At 34.1% G+C, this 25,370-nt stretch overlaps 1 protein-coding gene across 1 annotated transcript in view; it reads right to left on the bottom strand.

Annotated features, from left to right (window-relative positions):
* The window catches only part of LOC150098215 (uncharacterized), a 286,790-nt gene that overhangs the window by 167,532 nt on the left and 93,888 nt on the right, over positions 1-25,370 (bottom strand). The window contains exon 2 of the mRNA XM_090406281.1: positions 25,188-25,297. Within this exon, the coding sequence (XP_090262407.1) occupies positions 25,188-25,297 (110 nt within the window). The remainder of the gene's footprint in view (positions 1-25,187; positions 25,298-25,370) is intronic.

Genomic DNA, 25,370 nt, shown 5'->3' with positions numbered 1-25,370 from the left:
GTAAGGTGGTGTTTTTTTTTTTTTTTTTTCCCTCTCTCACTTGTTTTGGGCTAGGGGAAGTCAAAGAAGGAGAGCTTTGCTTTCAGGAGGTGAGAAAACAAATGCCCTATCTATCTCGCTTGTTATTATTTATTCATTTTTATGTTGATCCCATACATGAGAGGTACAAAAATCTATAAGCTAATCAGTACCGTGTTTTGGGTATAAGGTTCCGTTCCAGATGCTATGAAATATAGCATGGGGAGCGGAGGAAAATGTCTAGTTTTAAGCAGAGAAAGCTACTATGTGATGTGTTTCTGCCTGAGAAGATGGAGGTAAACGCCAGTCCAAGCAGAGAAATTTGATCCTGTCTGGTGATTTGTGTATTAATAAGGATAAAGGAAGAAGAGATTAGATCACATTGTGGGGTGGGGAGTAGGCAAGATTGCATGACGGTAGAATCGAAGGTCCCCCATTGAAGAAAGGTATGGAGATCAGTGTTTAAGACAGTGATTGCTGATGATCTTTAAGCTCGGGATGTCTGAGCAGCGCATGGTTTTGTCGAATGAGTCAAAGCTGGGTACCCAATTATTAAGGACAGCAATTTGCTTAGGCTTCAATGTAAGATACCATCAAAAGTTCTGAAAATGTAAAGAGCGACAACACATCTCACAATCTTTTCCACTGTCAGATGTTCAGCAGTGAATCTAGACTAGCGGAATTCATGCTCGTGGGTTTCTAAGTAGAAAAGAAGTTGACTGCTGATATTTGGATCACCTCAATCCTCTCCAGAATAATGAAGATGATTGAGGTAATAGCGATTGGTCATAAGACATGTCCCTTTTTTGCATGCCGGTAGACTCATTCCCCTTTTTTGGAACAGGCTAGATTTAGTGTCCACGTTGTTTGGTATTTTTCTAGTGTCTTTATACCGAGAAACCACAGGAGATATATGGTTCAGATTCTAATATAGTACGAGGCGATTTGCCTTGGTTATCTATGCAGCAGTTAGAGGAAGGGAGTGATACAAAAAGATCAGCTTTATCTTTCGGTGTGGTAATAGTGATGTCATCTGGATAAGGGAGAGAAACGGAAGCGCAGTCAGAAGTTCCAATGGCATCTGCAAGGAGACCAGAAGGGAAAGACCTCCACTTAGACAAGAGGCCAAGTTTTTTAAGCCTTTATGAAGTCATATTTGAATTTTCTGGTAGCCGTTTTGCATTTATTGCGTGCTTCAGCATAAGCTGAGCGTGAAGCTGAAGTTCTTGTTCAAGTTCCAAGTCACCTGCAATAAATTGAGTTTTCTAAATTTTTCTCTGTCAGAGATTTACAAAACAATATGAGTTGCCGAGAGGAGAGGTGACCTCTAAGTTGTATCTTGAAGGAGAACTGTTTGAAAAAGATAAAGGGTACTGGGAGCGTGGAAAGAGTTATCAGGAATTCAGGCTGATAAACAAAATTTGTGTTAGATCAATGCTTATATCAAAAACTTGCACATCTCGTTCGGCTTGGTCAATGGTGTTGGAAAAGGACACTCAAATGGAGTTGTGGACTTTAGTCATCTGGGAAGAAGAAATTCTGAGGAGCATGAAGCTGGAGTAGACATAAACAAGAAGGTTAAGACGTCAGAGTAGTTTCAGAGTTAGGATACCAGTAAATACAGCAGATGAATGTTGCAGAATGGAGTAAGGAGTCTTTGAGCCAAAAGAAATCAAAATGCAGGGGATTTTAAATTAGGCACTCTCTAGCAAGCAATGCCAGACCTACAAAAGGCACAGCGAGCGACTTTGTGGAAAAAATTAATAATAAAGTGTATAATTTGGGTAGTGGTGATCTGTGGTTGATGTAACTGCAATTTGGATTTCTGTCAAGAGTAGGTCTGGTCTAGATGGCTAAGCAATTGTACATATTGCAAGTTGGTAAAGTGGATAAGTAAAGGAAGTTTTTTTTTATTAGTTGCTGGAAATTTATTTCAGACGCGGTGTTACTATAAATGCACCTTTGAAATCAAAGAGTGGGGGTATGCAGTGAGAGAAGTAGATTGTTAGAGACGACAACCAAACAGTAAGACCAATCTCCTTACAAGGCCTTGACAGTACCTCCCATATACTCGGACTCCTCCTACAGACACAACTGGCATAATATGTGGCAGCGGGATTATGCGCTAGCTGACCAGATTGGGCCCGTGTTCCATCTGGCGGTCGGTCTGCAGCACCATCGTTTTTACTAATATACTCTGGAAATACAGGTAGTTGGGGTATAAGTATATTTGCATTTATATCACTCGTGCCATATGAAGAAGAAAAGGTGTGTAGAAACCGGAACAGCATACATTCGTCGCTTCAGGCCTGCAATAAGCAGAACTGCTTATTATAGGCTTGATCTTAAATGAATATGCATAATCATATAAACTGAACTTCTGACTGCTGAAATAAGATTTAGGAAAAGAACAAAAGGTAATGAAACTCAATTCAAATAACAATGATATAGCCCCCCAATGCAAGTTGAAAATAATAAGTGTGAAAGCAGAGCAATAAATTTTGAATCGTAACTGGTGGTACTCAAGTCAAAGAAAAGTGTACTTTTACAAGGACATATATCTATTACACTGCCTGAAAACTGGTATCGCATAAGGTTTTGATTGTATGGTATGCTTGCTTCCAACGATTCGAAATGAATAATCTTTCTTCTTTATATATTATCTATAAGATAATATATAAAATATATAATTATCAACAAATATCGGGATACCATGTTTCAATTTTAAGATCTTAAGGAAGATTATACAAATTACTTCAAATGCGCAACAAGAACTATTTAATTTGACACGAAACTTATCAAGAGATAAAGAAATTATTGTAGGATATTTTTATATGTAGTATTACTTTTTACTACCTACTATTATCAGTTGTATTGTTCTAAATATTTGTCGCATCTTTGTATTATATTTTCATTTGTACTACTTCTTCAGTGTTAACAAATTTTAATTTCAATACTGTATTTGGAATACTAAAAAGCTTGTAGCTACGGAAATACACATGAGATTAGGAATAATGGCCGAAGCCACAAAACCAAGGTAGGTATCGATCTCAATCTATTTGTATTTTTATTTCTTTCCCAATGATTTGTTCAATTACGTATTCCAGCTTACTACTCCAAGAACAGTAAAGTTGAAATATGGATTATCCCTTTTAATAATGGTCCGAAGTGGTCTTCTTTATAAAGAAGTATGTCCGCTGATAAATCCGAATTTTTTTCGGACACCACGGATTATATATATGAAAAAAAAAAACTTGTTTTGTGGCTTATGTTCAAGTAAGAACAGTACCTACATATACGATTACATGCTGGGTTGGGAATTACCGAGAACGCAGCTAAAGCCATCATGTGTCAACAGTGCTCTTTTTTTGTAAAGCGATCGGCGCCGGTATTCATTCTTTGCTAGCAGGAAAAAATGACAATTAAAAAGATATGAAAATAAAATTAAAAAATTATTTACTGATATTTTTACTGGATAATGTGATAATGTTCTCGAAATTTAATTTGAAATAACTAAATTTGTAACAACAATTAAGTATATAACGCCCAGCTTATTCAAATTAAATTTATTGTATAATATATAAAAAATAAGTGAAATGTATACGATAATTTTAATAAAAATTTCATATAGCAGATACCTTAACAACGGAGACATAGTGAAAATTGGATATTTCATTAAATAATTAAGCTTATTTGCATACCGGGTAAATGTTTAAAAATTTGCTGAATATTCCTCGTTAGCCTATTTTTCCATCCACTACTGGATGTAGACCTACCCTTTAACTTTTGTTTATTGTTACTTTACTACTACAATCTCAGGACGATGTCCTCCCCCACCTCTCCATGCGAAATGTTTATTTTCAGTATTTTTATAATTAATTTTATAATTATATAACTGTTCCTAAATGCGAAATTTTCCCAAATGTGCAAGCCATATTTGGCAATCCTTATTAACTGTCAGTTGTGCACAAACTGTGACCAATATTTATTCATGTCTTTTGATAGTGGCAGCAAACAAGTGCGTACATATAACAGTAGCATTTAAATATAACTATTCACTTACAAAATATAAAGTTGTAAATAGTGTTGTAAACTTCTCAACAATTGCACCAGATAAATTACGCCATTTCTATTTATTTTACTTCAATACCTTTAAGAATTGAAAATAGGAATTTACACACAATATATTAGATTATCCTGAGCACCCCTTGGGGTACATATAGAAAACTGATGATGATAATATATTAGATTACTTTGAATTTTTTAGGCGGTGATATGAAATATTTTCTCTTGGAGAAAATGAACCAAATATCCAAAATATTATCAAGTTAAGCTGGAATATAAATGGGTATATTAGTGGTGCCATAACGAGAGGTCATTACCATATGCTTAGTTTATTTAAGATGAGTTTTACTCTTTAATTTAGTGGTAATATGCAAAAGAAACTTTTGGCACATCACGATATCGAACCACCCGAGTTAATAACTCTACTTTAAGATGACTATATGGAAATGTTAGGCTATTTAACTTACTCCCTAGAAATTCAACTGAAGTATGTTTTCCTTAAACAGCTTGTTTAATATTCTATTTTCTTATCATTTTTTTTTCTTTCTCAATCAGCAGTTATGGGGCGTCAGCTTATCGCAGCTACATAATGCAGTAAAAGTGAAACGCTCTCGTAATATACGCTTTTATTCGGTCGATCAACCTTAGGCACCAGTTCCGGAAGTGACAGGTGCACATTATGAAATATTTCAGTTATCTCATAAAAGCTTTAAGTAATACTGAAGAAATAGCAAACGTTGCTTTTCTAAGGTAATTATATATGTAATTATTGGTGAAACTTAAAACAGAAAGCTCGTAGACTAGTGGTGCCAATGAAATGAATCCTCAGTTTCATAAAAAAAAATAAAATAAATAAAGTTATGTAATATAAATCTAAATTTTAACCCACAGTAAAAGTGAGCATATTCTGAGAAGTGTTTTTCTATTTGAATGAATCTATTTGTCAATCAAAAGTAGGTAATGCGTGACTAGATTCAGGATATCACAGGCATTTTTAATACACCTGAGAACATATAGTCACCTATTGGATATTAACAAAATATACAAGTCAACTTAAACAATTTTGAAGAACTTTATTAAAATAACTGATATGAATCCCCCTTACATTGCAAATATGAAAAATGCAGAGCAAAAAGAATAATTTATAGTAGGTTATCATTCGGCCTCATGCTTTTACGTGACTGTTTTATGATGGTATTTATTAATAACTAATCGACAATAAATTGTGAGGGAAATGATACCACTATTGGTATCAACTATTTTGGAAGTACTCAAATACTGGCATCCTAACTTTCATGTTTCTCTACCCCACATTTCGCAATCCACTTTAATAAATATTTATCTAAAAGATGCTTGATTTTATCCAGATGGTATTTGCATGAATACTTCAGTAATTAAACTAAAACACATTTTCTTAAGTCTGATATGTTAACATGCTGCTTTAAAAAGCAGTGTGTAGTACTTTTATTTTCCGCTTATATACAAAATCTTTCCATTATCAATGTCGTTCAATTAACTCGATGATCTGCCTACAAATATCTCCTAGAAAATTACTTCTTTCCAAAAGTTGCACGCGTTCCATGATTTATGATGAAAGGCTAGAGGTCATTCTTCAGTTGCAAAATTACTGCTCTTGTCGTTTTCCTTTGTACTCCCCAGCAAATCAATGCTAGTAATGGGTGGCCTCCCTATTTTACACAATAGTGAGGCAGAACCAAAGCTTTATATAAAAAATATTCCTGTCGAGGGACAAAATTTTTCGATGTAATCAATCAAATTCCATTGGCAGAATATACAATTTCTTGGAATATTAAGTCAATCGTAATAAGGTCTTAATTTATATTTAATACATAGGATATTCCCACTTCCTGATACAGTAGCCTACATTAAACTTCACAACCATTTTAAATACCGCAATCCAACTCATTAAAATCCATTTTTCCAAAATAACATCATCACGGTTCAAGTTCCTACTAATTTCAATGCCATTTGTAAATTTAGATAAAAAAAATTTCTAGCAAAAAATAAAATCGATATCGTCAGTGACATCATGAACAGGATGTGTCCCTGTCTGCAAACTGCGCATATGTCCAGAGGTTCAAGCTATAGACTTTGCGTAAAAAAAACTGGAGTTTTTCAAAAACATGCTTCACTGAAACTAAACAATCAGGTTCTCTCAAAATAAAGCCTACAAAATTATATTTTCTTTCACAGGATATCAGCTATCTTTCCAGGAGAAAGGCGTCATCACCCACTGCGTGGTTAATACGAGATCAGATAATTTTTCATTTCAAGATGGTACTATCCTGGTCTCAGAACAAGAAATGTACATATCTTCTATATGCTTGCCATTTTAGGTATTCAATACACAAACTTCAAGAGTACAACTTTCATAATTTAAATCCATTAATATTTCAATATACTGTATACTAAAATATGTCAGCCAACATGATTCAGCAAATAAGCAAAAAATCAAGGAAAGTAATTTAAAAATAAATCTCACGTCCCAGGTATTCCTTGAAATGTACACTAAACTTGCTTTCTAAGAGCATTGAAAAGTTACTGCAATAAAAAAAAAAAAAAGGAAAAGAAAAAAAAGAACTACACAGGTTACCAGGTAAGGAGCAAGGCATGATGCTTCAAGACACAAGAAATGGAAAACACTATAGCTGGTGTTATCGCAGTATTGGTAGCTGACACTGATGCTAGTATACAGTATATATCCAGGAGAAGCTAGCTACTCTACAAGTAGCGTCTTCTAAATGGTGTATAAATAAAATTAAACACTTAACTACAAGTCAGGAAAAAATAAGAAAGTAATACAAATAGATTCACTTATCCTAAAAGGGATATGAAAAAAAAGAAAAAAGAAAAAAAAGTGGTTATAAAAATTTTACTTAAAGCGCCTACGTCATTCACACACCACCCATTAGTGGTCTCCACAAAGCAGATCAATAGGATGTGATTAACAAATTGGATGGCTAGGTTAAATTCGACTTACGTAAAAGTCTTGTTACATCAAAGTTTACGGAATAACGTTTACGTAAATCTGTCTTCTGTACAAGTCTAAGGCTCAAGTGGACCACTGGTTCGATTCTTCAGTATGTTCGGGCATATAAAAAATTATGCGCGAACATACTGTATAATTTTTATATACTTTCGTAGTATCATCCCGGTGTCATGCGTAATTTATAGAAAAGTGTTTTAAGTAAACAAAGTTCTATAGTTTGCGATCTGGTATTATCACGGCCAAATCGGATGCAAGATCATTCTTTCCTTATAGTTAAAGCTAAACGATATATGTGGCGCCTGAGCATGACGCATTCCACTTTTTCTGTGCTCGGTAGAGTTTAAATCCCCGATTTATATAACTCTTAAGGCGTTTCTGTCTTGATTTACTCATCGTGACATTTAATTGCATAACGGTTATTCGCATAAAAAGTAAATAATCGTAAAATCTTCGGTTTCTATTACATATTTGTCTCACTGAGTAACGCTTATTTGCATAGAACGCTTTTTTTTTTGCTGAAAATGTGATTTCGTATTTTCTAACACATTCTATCTATACCGGTTATTTTTTCCCCAGACATTTTTCGCTTGCTGATGTTCTTGAAGAGATTTCCCATACAATAACAAATACTGTACATCGTTACGAAGTACATATTGCGACAGAGTCGTTCCGTGTATCGCAAGTGGATGCGTATCACCTACACTCAGCTGCACTTTCTTGAATCAAGAACACTTCAGATTAACAGATTAATATTAGCAGATTAACCGACGAACGATGGACAACATTAAACACTGAGTGGATTCCAAGAGAAGGAAAAGTTGCCAAAGAGTAAGATGGAGGGAGGATTATCTACAGAGGCTTGATATGAGATGGACGATACTGACTAAAGAAAGGGGTGGAAAGTTAAGGTATACGTCTACAGCCAGCAGTGTATGGAAAGAGACTAAAGAAGAATATATATTTCTTAAATATGTTTTTTCCTTCATATGGTCTGAGAAATAATTCCTTTGTATGATAAGTGCTTCTGGATGAGTGACTATTTCCCTCAAAAAAAAAAATGAAAAAGATTTTGAAGAGCCCATTCTACATTAAGTTATTTCTACCCTCTATTTCCCATGTCAGCAGATTAACACTACGTGACTAGTGCGAAAACGTGAGAGGAAAATCACAGATTTACTATTAAAGGCCTTGTGTAAAACAGAATTGTTTTACACAAGGCCTTTTTCAGATAAAAGTATATTTTATCTGAAAAAACTCTCATAATAGCAGAGAAAGGGTCAAATATAAATAAATAGATAAACTGCTACAATGATACCGTGCTATATTATCCATGAAGCACAAGTGCATCACAGTTACAACAGGTTATCTTTATATTGGTATGAAATGAATGGGGAGTTTCCAAACATGGTTCTCTCAGAGACGTTATACGTACATTAAAGGTTCAATATGCATAAAAACGACACGAGATAAAGCAGTGACATTTCCACACAGCCTATCTGCGTTGCAACCATGCTCTGAACGTATCATCCATTAATGATACAAACAACGTAGTAATTTTGAATGAACGATTCAAAATTTAGATTTTTTTTTTTCCCGTTAGTAAACAACTAAGAAAAAAAAACAAAAAACACCTGTTGACATTTTTCGGGTGACAGTAGAACGAATCAGAAAGGGGAAATATGACCATGTCGGTCTTATACACATTTTACAGTAATAATATCATTATTAGCTGTAAAATGTAAATATGTAAATGAAAGATACACGAAAGAAATGAATGCTGTTTTTGTTTAAATACGTGCTTTCTGATTGTTTTTTTTATATATATAAATACTTGATATTTTTAATATTTAAACCTAAATAACAAGAAAAAAGACAAAAATATCAAAGGACAGAGATAGGAATTTACGTACTTATATCTGGCTGAGAAAACAAAAAAAAAAAAAAAAAAACTAAGGAGTGATCAATTCAAAAAATTGACCGAAAAATCTCAAAGAATCTTAATTATAGAAAAATATGGCTCGAGTCCTAATTGTTGCACATACCGTTGCACCAGGAATGCTTCTTCACGGCGCATTCAGAAATTATAGTAAAACCGTTAATAATGAAAAATTATTTTAGTGCAAAAACCGAAATTTACAAAAAAGAAAACAAAAAGGTATAATTATCGTAAGTGCACTTAACTCGCACGCAGAAAACAATTTGAAAATGTGTACAACGCTACGAAAATACTTCATATTTTTTTAATCCGTCATTATACTGCAAAAAATGCCTGGTGTTCACAAAAGGATGTGATTAGATTTGCGAAATGACTGCATTTGCCAGATTACTACTAATCTGTGTGTATATCACAACTTTCCCCACCACATTTCGGATATTAAGATAAATCAAATAAACGTTAATTTTCAAATTTAATGCAACGCATTCTCTATGCAAATTACTCGAAAATTACTTCATTACAGAGTAAAAAATGGAATGAAACGCTCATTCAGCTATGAATAATTTGAAAACCATTCGCTTTTCTTAATGAAGAACTTTCTTAACGAAATATCATGAGCAAAAAAACTAAAAAGTAAAACGGCAATAGGAGTCCCACGGTACGATACTTTACAAATGTCCCTTCATAACGCTCTGATGAAGAAGGAATGACGCGAAAAGGGCGATTACTACTGTATAAATAAAATAAACATTGATCAACTCTTCACCGAAATATGAAGTTGATAGTTCTGACAGTTGAAGAAAAATCCTAAAGGCTTGAATTTAACATGGTAAATTACAGAAATAAAGGACATTAAAAAATCCACTTCACAGCCAAATAACTGAATCTCAAACTTAGTTACAAAATTAAGCGGGCCTTATTAGAATACAACCTCGGGTATGGGAGTCCTGAATACTTCATTCCTTGAAAAACATGATTTTTCGAACTGCTAATCTCATCGTAGACCGAGCAGAAACTTAACAGATTCCAAACTCCCTCTCTCTCGTCAGTTTAGTACGAAACTTTAAATTTCAAAGTAATTATCTAACTATGAAATAAAAATGGATTTTTAACATCCTCTATTTTCGTAACACATTCATTTCGATAGATGACTGGCAAGTGACCACTGGTTACTACAGATTATACTGTAGTAACCAGTGGCGACAGGTGAAAATTTTAAGTGGGGGTGTTGCATACACAAAATAAATTGGTTACTAATCAGTAACCAATTTATTAATAAATAAATTTACATATTAAAAAATTGCTTTATTAAAAATATTTCACCCTCACCACAACACACACCAATAATAAAATTTTCGTACACAGAAATAGCGCGCGTAAACATACAATTTATCTATAGTGACACTGCTCAACGAGCAGTGTCGGATTCACTTGTTACGAGCAGTGACAAGTGCAAACGAATATCGGCGGTTCTAGCTGCAATTGTCCGAACGCGATAATTCTGAGACTGTGTTAGATCGCAGTGCATTTGCTTCGTAATCATAAGCGCTAATCGAACAATTCCAATTATTAACTATTAAATCAATGTCGAAACAAAAGCTGTAACCTTTAACAAGGTTAAAGGTTACAGCTTATGTTTCGTACACAGAAAACATGTACAAAGGTAACATGTTGTATTGCATTTATATAATGTTGTCAGCATTGTTATTATTTATAAACACAAACAAAATTTAATTAATGTTTTCATTTTTTCCTTGGGATGACGCAGTGCTTATGTGCAAGCCGCCACTGGTAGTAACCTAATCAGTAGTTACCTACAGGTAACGACTGTATAATGCCTGTTAATTGTTATTCACTAGTCTGGCTGTTGTGCAGAATAAAAACTTGAATTACCGGTGAAAACCGGCTAACTCACCCTCATTTAGCATTCATTCGAGCATTAAAAATATTTTTTAAGGCTCGAATTTTTAATACGTCATATAACAGTTTTTCCATTCATATTATCTTCCACTAATTAATGGAATACTGAAATATGTGCTACATTGAAAACTATAATATAATTTAAGTGAAATCTGAAAACCAAAATATGAAAGGATAAAAAAAAAAAAAAAAAAAAAAAAAATCGTCTCTCTTTTTAAGTGCACTTGGTATTTACTTTATATTATACAGTATTTTATATTTCTCGAATATATATTAAAAGAATTATATAAAAGAACTTCTTTAATTAACGGGATTTTAATATATAGTATTCTAAACCGTATCTGAAAATTTACAACAAATATTTCAAAATAATAACTAATAGTATTCATTCAAATTAAGTGGATATTGAATCCAACATTATTTCAAAGCATTATTTCAACATTATGCTTTGAAATAATGTTGGATTCAATATCCACTTAATTTGAATAATTTTGCTTCGCCGAAGTGAACCCTTTTGGCTCTCTTTTTTCAATAATTCTAGGTGCCTTTTGTGATGTGACACATTTTTTTGGCAACTCGTATGGTAAACTATAAGTTCTGCATCACTTCAACCTGAGTATTTACATCTGGGTCTGGCTCCCACTGACGAGACCTCAATAAAGGTCAAAACCGGTTGGAAGCTTGGGTGACGAATGGCAATGCTGTAGCCCAAGAAGTTTTAATTGAGGCTCGGACGCTCGGCTGTTGCTGTCACCCAGGTCCGGTGTGTGTATGGGGGGGGGGGGGGGATAATGAATGGCAATGCTGTAGCCTGTGAAGTTAACCGAGGCACGGCTATTATGGTTACCCCTAAAGGGAACAACGCTGAGTTTTTGGAGTTTGACCTGTACTTGAACATTCAAAAAAGGTCGAAACCGGTCTGGGTAGTGACCTCCCCATAATGTATAACATGATACATGTCCGATAGGAAATGTGTTTTACATTATAGAAAATACTACGGATAGTGATCAGATCTTACTCCACCTTTACTGCGAGTTGCTCCTGTCATGAAAGGTTTGCTTACGCTTAGATCGGCCGAAACTTTTATAGTTTCTACATTTGGCATGAAACTCTTGTAGTTTCTCTATTCGGCTTTGAAATAATGTTGGATTCAATGTCCACTTAATTTGAATAATTTTGCATTGCCGAAGTAAAGCCTTTTGGCTCCCTTTTACACTAATGCCATAATAACTAATAGTATTCTCTCACAGCCCACACTGACATAAAGCATTTTAGACAGGTTTTTTTGATGCATCATTGCAAAAGGTGAAAAATGTATTTATGTTTCTAGGAATTTATGAGAGTATTAAGAACTGTACATGTAAGTAGTCTTGGATGGAAAAGGAAACTAGAATTGTTGATTTTTTTGAGGGGGGGGGGATTTTCCTTCAGTATAGTCTCCTAAGTTATGGGGGAGATGTGTTTGTGTCAGGAAAGACTAGAAGTGTAAGTCAACACAAAAACGAAAAATATCATCTTGACATAAGATCTGAGCATTATCAATAAAGATACTGAATTTTGAGAAGCGTTGAAATAAGAGCCTTGCCGTTCTGTCAAATTTGCCTGCCTTGCGAAATGAAAAAAAAAAAAAAAACTTGAGTTCTGGAGATGAAATCCTGCCAAAGGTAAAGGGAAGTCAATTGAGACCTTTCCAAATTTTTTTTGTCAATTGAGACAAAAAATAAAAACGTTGCTGTGTTTTAATATTAGCACTGAAGTTCACTAAGTTGTCCTCACTCCACCAGAAAAAAACTTTTTTTTAGGAACATCATGATGACTGGATCACCTGAGTACTACATGTGAAGAAATGAGTATATTGTCACCAGCATAATTATGAATAGGATTTAAGGTAGTGAGAGGAAGTCATTAACGTTTAAGGAAAAAATCATGTAAGAAAATATAGTGCACCCGAAGTACTCTAACATTGAAGGGGGAATCTGAAGGGAGAAAACAATTCAGTATGGCACCCTCTAGTGAACGACTATTGATGAAATTGAATAACTTTGGTTACAAAGGGCGGAAGACAGGCCATAATATGGTAACTTTATAAGTAGAACGCTGTGTCCAATCGTGAAAATATCAACAACACCACCCAAGTTTCTCCAAATCTTTCTACAACGTGTGTCCAAATGTGGGCAATGTCGGTTAGATTTACTGTCAAGCGAGAACGTTCCTTCATTGTATCACAACATACAATGGAAACAATTAGAGTCTATATACTAAATGCAGCGATAATGTGTAACTTAGAGATAAGTGGAATGAAAACAACCTTGCACAGTGAAAATCAATTTCTCTCCCCTCCCACAGAAACAATACTGCATACAAGCAAGCAAAACAAAGTTTTATTATAGCGCCATAAAACAGTAACTAAATATATTGTCTTAGCAACCTATTTCAAAATTTCAGCTGCACAAAATATAATGAAGCATTGGGTCAGAGATCAACTGATTTTATGTAAAGCAAAGTATGTATATAACTTGAAATCAGAACTGCAATTGAGATTTTTCACAAATGCAGTTTTTATTACGACAGTTCACCAATACTAATTTTACGAACAAAAATAAATTCAAACTAGCAAACATGCTAGATATATTTAAAACTTTAAAAATTGCGCCCGCTCAATGCGGAAGGGACAATATACCGACTAGCGAGTTCTCGTTCGAGGAGAACCGAATATGACACCACGAATATAACTTTTATACTTTTATGCATTCTACTTAATTTAAAAAAAAAAAAAAAAGAGTTAGTCGTACTGTTAAACCGATTTCACGACCCACTAATGAATCGCGTACACGTAATACACAGTTTGGAAAACACTGCTTTAAATCGCAAACCATAGCAATTTAGATACCGAAGGTTATGTTCTTATAACATATCTGGTAATTTTTCGAAACTTTTAAGTTCTTTCTAAATGTCGCTATAAAATATGGTTGGATCTATAGATATTCCCCATTTCAGTATAATAAAACTGTCATTATGTTTTACAAGGAACATTAAAAAAAAAAGTCTAAACATCATAATATGAGTTCTCGTCGTGAAGAGCGGAATCATTATATGGGCTTTTCAAACGAAGGTTAGTCAATATCATACAGAGGTAGCAGTGTTTTTCTCTCGGAAAGTCGGGTTTTTCATCAGCATACAGGCAAATCAGCCAAGAATAATACACACAATTTACAGACAAAAAATAAATAAATAAATAAAATACTGTTGGTAGTAGTAGGCAGTAGATGGCGTTGAGTGTAGTGGTAGGAGGAGGATTAAGTATGGGAGACGGTGAGTTGTGTATAGTGCCTTCCCGCGATGAGTCTTGGGAGGCATTGAAGGTTTCGTATAATAATAAATATTGCATTTATTTCCTTAAATTACAAAATAAAAATATTAACAGAACTTTTATTTTAAATTGTGAATTAAAAACATAATTATGGACAAAACGAATTAGCGATAAATTATGATGTTGAAAATACCGAAGAAAGGATTTTTTTTTTGGTAATTTTTGAGGGAATTCTACGTCTTGTTTCTTCATAAATATTCCCCTTTCTGAAAAAAAATTTTCGATGAATAAAGAAATGGTGCCTAAAGAAATTTTCTGAAAATTTTACTGCGGAATAAGAGTTTATTTACCGTTTTTTTTTTTTTTTTTTGAATAGTAACTAAATATATTGTCTTGCAACCTATTTCAAAATTTCAGCTGCGCAAAATATACTGAAGCATTGGGTCAGAGTTGAATATGGCCTGTTATCCAATGCAATAGTTTCATTTATAGCAAACAAAGATTATGCCTATTTTCCTGTCCTTTACATTATTTTTTTTTTTTTAGAATATTCGTTAACATCAAATAACATATGTTGTTATGGTGGATTTACTTTAGATTCTGACTGCTTATTAATTCTTACATTGTGGTTTGATATTTCACAGCTTCATTTTGGTTTTTCATTTCGCTATTCTTGCGTTTTACGTGGTTAATCACAGATGTGCAACTTCTTTTTCCTGTATTATCACCCGGATATTTTACTTTTGCATGTTTTACATCTTGCAAATTTTGAATTTTCACGAAAAGTGTAAAAGTTCCAAATATTGTTTTTTTTATTATCTATAGCCAAAACGATATTCTTTTCAATACTTTTAAGACATGTTTCAACATTTCATAATATAATATAAACAACTTTTAAGAGTGCATAATATAAAATTAAAAAAAAAAAGTACCTATAGCGCACCCAGTGGGGCCGGGCGACCCTGCCCCCCCCCAAAGAAAAAGGGAAAAAACACTAGAAAAATTTCCGAAAATCTTTTCCTAATTAAAATTCATTTTTTTTTGTTATTTATGTTGTGTCTGTCGTGTCTTCTATTTCTAAACTACTTATGAATTAGCGATCATTGCAGATGCTTGGTCATATGCGGTGCGTAGAGTGTATCCTCAAATCGTCTACTCAACTCCCCCCCCCCCCAGATTAAATCATGAGTGCGCTACTGCTTGCATTTGTTATGATGCATGATTATGCTCCCACACTTCGTCGAGCCGACCTTGGCTTTGTGCCAAGAATAGTCAATTCATGCTGAAGGGGAGAGAGAAATAAAAGATGTACTAATTGGTCACCAACAAGCGAAATCACGTGCTTTATACGTAAATTTTCTAACTGTTGTACAAGCAAAATAGTAACCACTTTAAGAACTAGAATTTTAATAAAAGAAAAGTTAATTTTCCAACGTTTATTAATAAACACTCATCCCACGAAACGCATTGATTACACTAATATCGGAATGGATTCTCCTTCTGACATGCGCAGAAGTGTCGAAGGATCTCACATCTGTGGGCGTACGGTAACGAATTTTTCTGCTTAAGCCGGCACAATGCCGAATCTCTCTGCTGATTCGGCCAAAGATGAATATCTGAAAAACACGCAGAATATCGACGCAAAACCAAATATTCGGCATCCCTACTTACAAATACGTTTTTTAAAACTAATGTCTGATACTTGAAATATGTTTTATCCTTTGTCTAGCTCCGGCTTATGGAGATCCAGTCACCATATCCTTGATTTTGTTCACATGTGTGATAAAATGAATACACAACATATTTTAAGGACAACTGCACGCAGATACGAAAATGTAAGATAGATTAAATTTTAAACTCTTCCAGTATGGTTATTATTATTACACACTCCTTAATCGCTGAATACAACATTGGACCACTTTATTACGATTTTAAGAAATCGTAATATTATATATGTAGAAAGTATTTTATCTTGGGTATAATAAATGTTAAAGATATCAAGCTATTTTAAACTTGGCTTTACTCCATTTCCCAAGTAAGCAAACAGACAAATAAGTCAAGTTTGCGCCCGCACGTATTGCGAGTCTAGCTGACCCTCAAAGTAGTGCAAGTCAAGGCAACTCATAGTAAAAGTCGAATAAGCTCTGATCACTATTCTTAATATTTACCCTTAATGCACAGCCCATCTCCTTGAGGAGATGTATGATGCCATGTATTATATTAAAGGCAAGGGGCCACTACCCAGACCGGTTTCGATCTTATGAATAAGTAAAGCCGTCTCTAAAAATTCGGACGATCCCTAGGTCATTCAATTGTAGGCGAAAGACCGTCCATCTCAGCGTTGGCTCCACTGAGTGATGGCCTTCCACCCAGCACCACCACTGAGCAGAATCGCTCATATATTCCGAAGAAAAGCATTCACCGAGAAAGCCCCTCACCGGGCCGTACCGGAAAACACTTTCCACAGAGACTCAAATTGCTCCCTTAAGGCAAACATCGTAAGAGAGCGAACTCATAATAGCCCCCACCGGTTTCGACCTTTATTGAGGTGTATTTAAGTAAAGACCTCTAAAAAGTAGGACGATCCCTAGCCCACTCCATAGTGGCCAAAAAACCGTCCAACTCAGCGTTGTTCCACTCAATGACAGGCTCACTCCGTCACCGAGAAGAACTTCTCAGCGTTGGCTCTACACATGGTAGGCTCACCCTACTTATAAGCTCTGTATTAATAACATCTTGATATTTCGAGCCTAGCTGATGAGACCTTAATAAAGGTCGAAACCGGTCTGGGTAGCCCCTTGCCTTTAATACATAGCATCGTACATCTCCTCAAGGAGATGGGCTGTGCATTAAGGGTAAATATTAAGAATAGTGATCAGAGCTTATACTACTTTACCATGAGTTGCCTTGACTTGCACTACTTTGAGGGTCAGCTAGACTCGCAATACGTGCAGGCGCAAACTTGACTTATTTGTCTGTTTGCTTACTTGGGAAATGGAGTAAAACCAAGTTTAAAATAGCTTGGCATCTTTAACATATATATATAACATATGTATAAATCTTGAAAACAAACGTGATTAAGCACATTAAGTCACGCTTTTTTTTTTTTTTTTTTTTTTTTTTTAAAGGACGTGTGATAATCGAGTGGGTGGGGGGGTAGGCGGTTCGTAGCTGGGCGGAACCCATCCACTTGAATAAGTGACTCGGTTTCACTTTTTATTTAAGATAAAAAGAATACGAAAAGAATCAGCTATAATGTCGTAACAAGGAAGTTTGTATTTCAATGTCTTGAATTAATTTTCCCCTTTTAATACCGTAATTAAATTAAAATGACCTCTACATGTGACGTGATGGTTAATATTTTAACCATCAGCAGCACGTCTCCTGATTATATACACTGAGACGTATCGGCCAAATCAGGTATTTTTTAAATAGCTATTTATTTAACAATAACACAGAACCTAAAGTGGTCATCTCTATTCTAAAACAAAACAGTTTATCATTTTTATACCTGAAATGAGATATAACGAAGAGGGTTTAAAAAAAAAAAAAAATCAGGCTAGCATTTAGTAATGGTATGAAAGATGGGGTTTACTTTACTTGAAACAAAGTTCGCTTCCTTAAGTTTAGATAGGAAATAAATAAAAATTAGTAACGTATTCTTTGGAAACCGAAATGAAAGAGTTATATAAAGATGCAATTACAACATAAACCAATAAAGAGTCCGGGAACTTAAAAAAACGGCACCATACTAGAGAGTACTGGGATACGTCGTGAATGAGTTCCCAAAATGAAAGTGTCTTAGAACCGAAGTCTGTGTTCTTCGGATGACAGGAGGAAATATGAACTGTCATGGAAATCTATATTTTATCTTATCATCTCCAATACTTCATCGCGCTGTTATCAGTCGTTTCATGGAAACTGCCTTCATTCACACAATTCTGCAGTATTTCATACTTAAAGCGGCAGGAGATAAAAGTGAAAGGATCAGATGAATAGTCATAATGCTGACTCCCTTGGCGTTTCCATTACGGACACATGACACTGAAGAGTATTACACAGGAACGAGCGTGAGTGGCATTTGCAATTTACCGTGCTGATAAACGGAATGTAATTCTAACAGTGCGAGTATGTCTTTCATGAGACATGTTTTTCTTCCTTTTCCCCAAAGGTGGTGATGAAGACAGCCGTCTGTTACTCCCAAACACGCACAATTACAACAAAAGGGGATTTCATTTACTTCAAACAAGATTATCTTGTCATTTGACATAGCATTTCCTTCCAGAATCTGTGCACTTGTTTCATTCTCTAGGATTTAATTAATGATGCATCTTGTGCAAGCTAATATGTTAAAATGTGAGTTTTTTAACATCGACTACATTTGCAATATTGAAATGAGTAACACAATCAATGCCACAGCCTAAATGAAAATCATAGTGCACTGTTTCGTTTTTATCAAACGCAATGCAATTAGAGCCAAATGATAATTACCTTTCTGAAATCAGACAACACTTCAAGTTTATTGTACCTGATACATATCAAAAGGTCACACTCGTGCAGTTGAAGGAACGTGCTCATCGTGAAATAAATTAGTATCAGTAGAAAATTATCAGAACAAGAGAGAGCATTAAGTACTCTTCGAATATATAACTTTCCATTTTATTCTTAATTCTTCTAACTGATTAAGTTTTTAAAAATAAAAATAAAATTTACTCCTTCCTTACAAATTAAAGTTTTCAATTTTAATTGTTAACTTTTAAATAGAGCGTAAAACAAAATCCGCAGTACGAAACGATTTCAGTCCAAAATTTTGGCCACTACCACCGGGAGGATGGTGGCAGTGCCTAATACTATTTTTCCCAGCAAGTGATCTCATATTTTTTAATGGCCAGGAACCCAACTTTCACTCTCATACCCATTTCAACAGTCTGTGATCTCAAAACTCACTGCATGAAAAATTCACACTATTTCTTGGCTTGTGACAGTGTGCATATTACTAATGAAATTCTATGACGATATAACAAAATCCATTAAAACAATCGTTAGGGAAGAAATCGAAATCCTTTATGCAAGTAAAATGCGTTATTATGAAGAAGACCTATGAAAAGAGCCAATTTTCATACAGCGACACTGGAGAAACTAGTAGTAAATTTGAGAAATCAGCAAATACAAACTTCTGATTCAAAAACGAAAACATTCTTAATCAATATTTTTTTTAAGAAAATAAAAAGGATTTATATGCAGCCACACTATAAAACGTTTTATTCACTAACTACTTTTATGAACTATTAGTACTGTAAGAAGGTCAATGCCCTTCCCCACACTCCAAAAAAAAAATCTCCACAGTCTTGTAATTAACATAATTAGGATCCCGGTAGGGGGTGCGATGAGCCAAATGGATAGCCTATCTACTCTCCAACCAATGGGCTGCAGGTTCGAATCTCGCTGTACGCATGAATGTTTAGAATTGTGTCTATGTGGGAGATGAATTTTTTCACCGGGTGTGAGACCACCCCGCTTACTGCAGGCTTGAAATGGCTTGGAAAAGTTCCATGTTTGGCCATAGGGCCATATGTAAAAAAATAAAACATATAAAACATATAAAATCAATAAAAATAGGGGAAAAAAAATCCTTGATCCACTCATGGTATAAATGTATTATAGGTTTACAAATAAACCTTCATGGGGAGGAGCCACATAAAAAACAATACGTTTTTGTATATGATATATGTTATTAATTCACTTCTAAAATTTGCTGTTCTTACTTAAACAGCGCCACGGGAATCTCTGGTTTACCATTTCTATGCCAGGGACAAATTCCCCAATTGCTCTACCCTTCTTATAGAACCATGAACTTTAAAATAACAACCCCAGCCATAACAGGTTGTGCTCAAACTTGCTTAACTTCTTGCATGAACCATTAGTAGAGCCTCTGCTACTAATGGTACATGCAAGAAGTTAAGCAAGTTTGAGTGCGGTCAGAAGGGATCAATCATTCAATGCTGTTGGCACACTCTCCCTTGATGAGTCTTTGGACTCCCTGGAGGTGTCACATAATAATAATAATACCTATCATACATTGGTATTGTGAGTAGATTAATGGTCAGATAATCTGAGAAACCTGCTGTAGAGACCAAAGAGAGACAATTGGAGAGACTGCTGGAGTGACCAAAGCGAGACAATTGGAAGGCCAACATGGCTTTTTCAAGCCATGTTGGCCTTCCAATTGTCTATCACCATACTGGTGACCTCACACTGGACAAATCAGATTCATCTCCCAAACAAAGATTTAGACAAGCATGTTCCAAAGAAAGTTGACAAAGTTTTAATTCATAATGAGCAAGCTAAGTAAAAATTTTAACTTATATAACTATATAAGTTAAGATTGAATAATAAAATGCATTAATCAAATTTTTAAGAGCTATTACATTTGAAGTTTCTTGAGGACTAACATATCCACCTGGATATAAAATATGAATATTTTATTGTCCTTTCCCTTCCTAATTTTTTATGATAAAGTGAACTTTTTTTTGTGGCTCTTTTCTACAATTCATATGATTATGTACAAATCAAAATCTCACTTTAAAAAAAAAAAAATTTCAATCATGAAAAAATTTCTTATTCTTGCAAGAGGAGGACACAGTTTGAAACTGTGTTAGGCCAATGAAACTTTTAGCTAAAATGACTAATAAACGATAAGAATACAATGTTTCCTGTATTTCCTGTTTAAAAATAAAAAAATGTTTAAAAATAAATAACACTTCAAAGACATGGATTCTATCCATGTCTTTGAAGTGTTATTTATTTTTAAACAGCATTTACACACAGGATGGTGTTCAATCTACTCATCAATGGTACACATGCAGTGTACACTAAACAGCATCTCATCCAGTAGCGTTGCGGGATAATTTCAGTTGGGTGTGCTGTCATGTTTTCCAGGAGGGGATGGAGGAGCTTGGAGACAAATAATTACATCAATAAATTTTTATTGATTTAATTAAATAATTAAATCAATAAATGTCTTTTAGTTTTTTTTTTATGTAATTATTTGTCGATGTAAACTATAAATACATTATTTTCATTTTGCATCGATTTTAATGATCTTTAATTCTTGAGGAAAAAAGGTATTCAAAATTAATAGTTTTTTTGCACAATTTCATATGTTAAAAAATTGACCGGCATATTTTATTAAAAATCAACTAATTAATTAATTAATCCTAAATTAAATTATTTTAGTTTAAAAGCAAAAAAATCACAAAACTAACAAGTAAAATAATATTAAATTACATACACTTACCTTTTAAAAATGTATTTTTTTGTTTAAATTTGTTTCACTATAAATTTACAATTCGCACTTCACTCTGTAACTTACTATCTCTGTAACTAACCGGTCACTGTTCACAAATGAAAAAGATGAACTAAAAACAGAAAATGTTTTGTTACTGCAATAAAACACGTGTTCTATGGCTACCCCATAATAAAATTTAAAGACAGACAAAGCGCTCCCAGGGTCGGGGGTGTAAGATTACATATCTCAATCAATTTTACAATTATAATTTGTGGAATTTTTTAATTGATCCAGGGGAAGTGCCCCCCCCCCTTCACCCCACTGTTTTTGTCAGGGGGAACTAGGACAAACAGTGAAAAGTCAGCTACTGGATCAAACTAACTCATCAGCAGCAGCAGAATTCATGATTAGCATAACAATGGCAATAGGCTAGCTTCGTTTGCTGAGTAGTTATCATATCCCCTTAATTTAAATAATGTTTACATCGCCGAAATGAAGCCTATTGGCTCTTTATTTTAAATAAAAATACAAAAATTATAAAATGGACAAAAAAAAAATCCTCAGCTTACTCACTGTGCAAATGTACTAAAAGCTTTACAACCTTTTGTGTGTGTGTGTAAAAATATAAGCATCCTCTATGCAAAGACTGTAAACCCCTCCTCTCCCATCAATCTATCATGAACCTGGTCTGGTTTACTGTGATAGGCAAAGGTGAAGTTTTGCTGACAGCCTAGAAAAGCAGCGTACACCAAGTTATACCTACACAGATTTAGACTTCGGCACATACATACCTACAAAGGTATGCTGTACACTAAAATGAACACAGTAAAAAGCCCCATCCAACATCGTCAATCTGCTGAGATACATGAAATCATAACTAAACTTAAGAATAGGAAAGCAGCACCAAGCCCAAATGAGATTTCTAGAAAAATCATCAATGCCTGCCGCATAAAGTCCTGATGCACATTATTGCCATTATTAATGCAATATTAAGATATCACTACTTTCAAGCACGATGGAAAGTAGTAGATGCAATCTTAATCCCAAAACCAGGAAAAGCAGTGTATCTTCAAAACTATCACTCAATCAGCCATGTTTTCCTGCCTAGGAAAAATAGCCAAGATGGTAATACTAATAAGACTGCAGAAGTCAAATAACTAAATCTCATCCCTGATCAGCAATCTGAATTCTGGGAGATCCCATTCCACTGAACAACAAGGCTCTCAGAGTTATGGAAAACATTAGCCAGGGGTTAAACTGGAAGCAGCAACACAGGGATGATCTTCATGGACAATGAAAAAGCATTCAATAAAATAGGTACAATAGGCTTCTTTTCAAACTCCTACAGGCCAATTTCCACTAGGACACATCAAACTTACCAAATCATACCTCATCAAATGCAAACAAGTGAAGCGACAGGAAATTAGAGTGTCTAAATGCAAAATTACAGCAAGTGTCACGGATTTTGAATATCTACTGCCAGAAGCCCAAAATGAGCAAACCAGATAGACAATAATATCTCAAGTCCATCATCATCTACCATCTAGCAATAGAATGAAACAAATTCTCAAGATAAATGTACCAAAAAAAATACTAAAAAGGCAGTTAAAAAAAACCTTAACAGTAGTCAAAAGCCCACAAATGGAAAGCCAAGTGCTCAATAACATTCCTCAATCCAGCAATTTCATTGCATATGTGACAAAGGGATGAAGGATCAGAGGTCCAATCAATCCGGTGTGCCAGAACATTTAACATAAGCATTAACGAGAAAGAAGTAGAATCAGAGAAGTACCAGATCGACATAATAGATGTTACCAAAATAACAAAGACAAAAAACAGAAGAGATTCTTCTAAATAACAAATAGAACATGTTATATTCAGACAAAAATAATCAGGAAAGGAAGGCAATACTATTCAATCTTCTTGAATGGCAGACAATATCAAGTAGAGTGATGCAGGCAATCATAATGGGAAATGAACAATGAGACTTTTTTGTGCCTATAATCCCATAGAAGGTTCAACTAAGGAAGAAGTGGAAGAATTTTTCCAAGTCACTAGAGAAAGCAGTTGAAACAAAGAAAAAGGAAAAGCTGGTTCTTGTTCAGGATCTGAACAGAAGAAGAGAAACTTATTACCATATAAAAATGTTTAGGAAAAATTTGGAGAAAAGAGCAAAATTAATAATAATAGTATATAAGCTGGATTTCTGTTCAGGACATGAACTAATCATTACTAACATCATGTTCCAATATAAAGATGTGCACGAATTCACATGGAGAGAAGATACAAGAAATGAGAGAAGCCTCATTGACTAAGTTACTAGTCTACTTTCTACAGTCAGGCCAACAACATTTATGTATTATTAAGGCATCACCATGGAGTCCTAACCACTCTACTGATTACTCATTCACAGCACTCTTCCCGCTCACCAATCAAAAATATGAAATCTCTACATCCCCTGCTACCTACATGCTGATATAGCATATCAAAGGTAACCTCTTGTATTTTTACAAAACATTCTTGCACTAAAGATTCATTTTATCTCATTCTATCCATTCTATTAAATTCATCTATCAGTTTTCTATTATCACCAAATGCTTCTGAATTTTCCCACTAATCTATTAATTGAAATAAATTATTTCATTCCATTCATTAGATATTAATAATTCACATAATAAAGAAATACATGAAACACTACTGCAGACAGAACACAACAATAACAACAAAAAAATAAAAATAAAGTGAAAAAGGTGCTTTTTTAGTTTTGTTATTTTACATATGAACATTTAATCAATTCTGTTTTTGATGATAGACTCTGCATAAAAATTAAAAATCTGATTGGACAAGCATGTAATTAGCATTTCACCTCAGATGCAAAAATGTCTCGTTACCACACTGATGTTAAGCTCTTAAAATTTGACAAAATATTGTGTGAAAAACATCATAAAAAATAATTTCTTGTTCATTTTATAAAAAATTTATTTTCATAAATAATTTAAAGAACTTATGATCAATGGATCTATTTATCTTCTGAACATGCATGCATATGGTTTCCATTTCTATTCGTTTCATAAATTTCATTAAAATGCAGGATGCTGTTTGCATCATCTTGGTCATAAGACATATCAATGGAGAGGGAGATCCCACATTGTTGAAAACAATGGTAAAAACTTATTTGAATTGAATAGCATTAATCAGATAAAACTAATAAGATTTTAATTTTAAATACTATAATTTAAGATTTTTCTTTTAATTTGGTAACTTAAGAACTGGCTATGTGATGCCTGAATTTTGTGAATAAACAATGGAGACGATGGCAATTTCAAGGAGTTGAACTCAAACAGTGAAACCAATATATTACTCAAAAGATTGTGTAGTGTATAAATGGCAAATTAGTGAATGATGTAGTGTATAAGTGGATGGCAAACGGCATGCTGTGGATGGCAGAAGATTGTGTATTCTGTAGAATTAAGTATCATAGATAGCGTTTTGTACATTAGGGTGCCCTCCAGGCAAAAAGTTCTTGGACTCTATGTAAGTTTCATAATATAATAATACAGGTCTGCATTTTATAACTGTGTTTCAATTACAAATATACATATTTCAATTATAAATTATGATTGATATGCTAAGACCTTACATCACTTTCTCCATCCTTTGAACCATGGACGGCATTAAGCTGAACAGTGGACAATCCTCCAGAATCATTTCTAAAGGTAACTTCCTTCTTTTGTTTGGTGCTATGTTCATCTGAAACAATCAAATAAATCAATATGATAAAAGATTAAAGCATGGAAAAATCTTAACACAAGAAACAATTACT

The sequence above is a fragment of the Typopeltis vanoorti genome, chromosome 16 (genome assembly GCF_054136105.1).
Source record: "Typopeltis vanoorti isolate ZY-2024b chromosome 16, IOZ_Tvanoo_1.0, whole genome shotgun sequence".
Lineage (NCBI taxonomy): Eukaryota > Metazoa > Arthropoda > Arachnida > Uropygi > Thelyphonidae > Typopeltis > Typopeltis vanoorti.
This window is presented reverse-complemented; position numbering and strand designations above follow the sequence as displayed.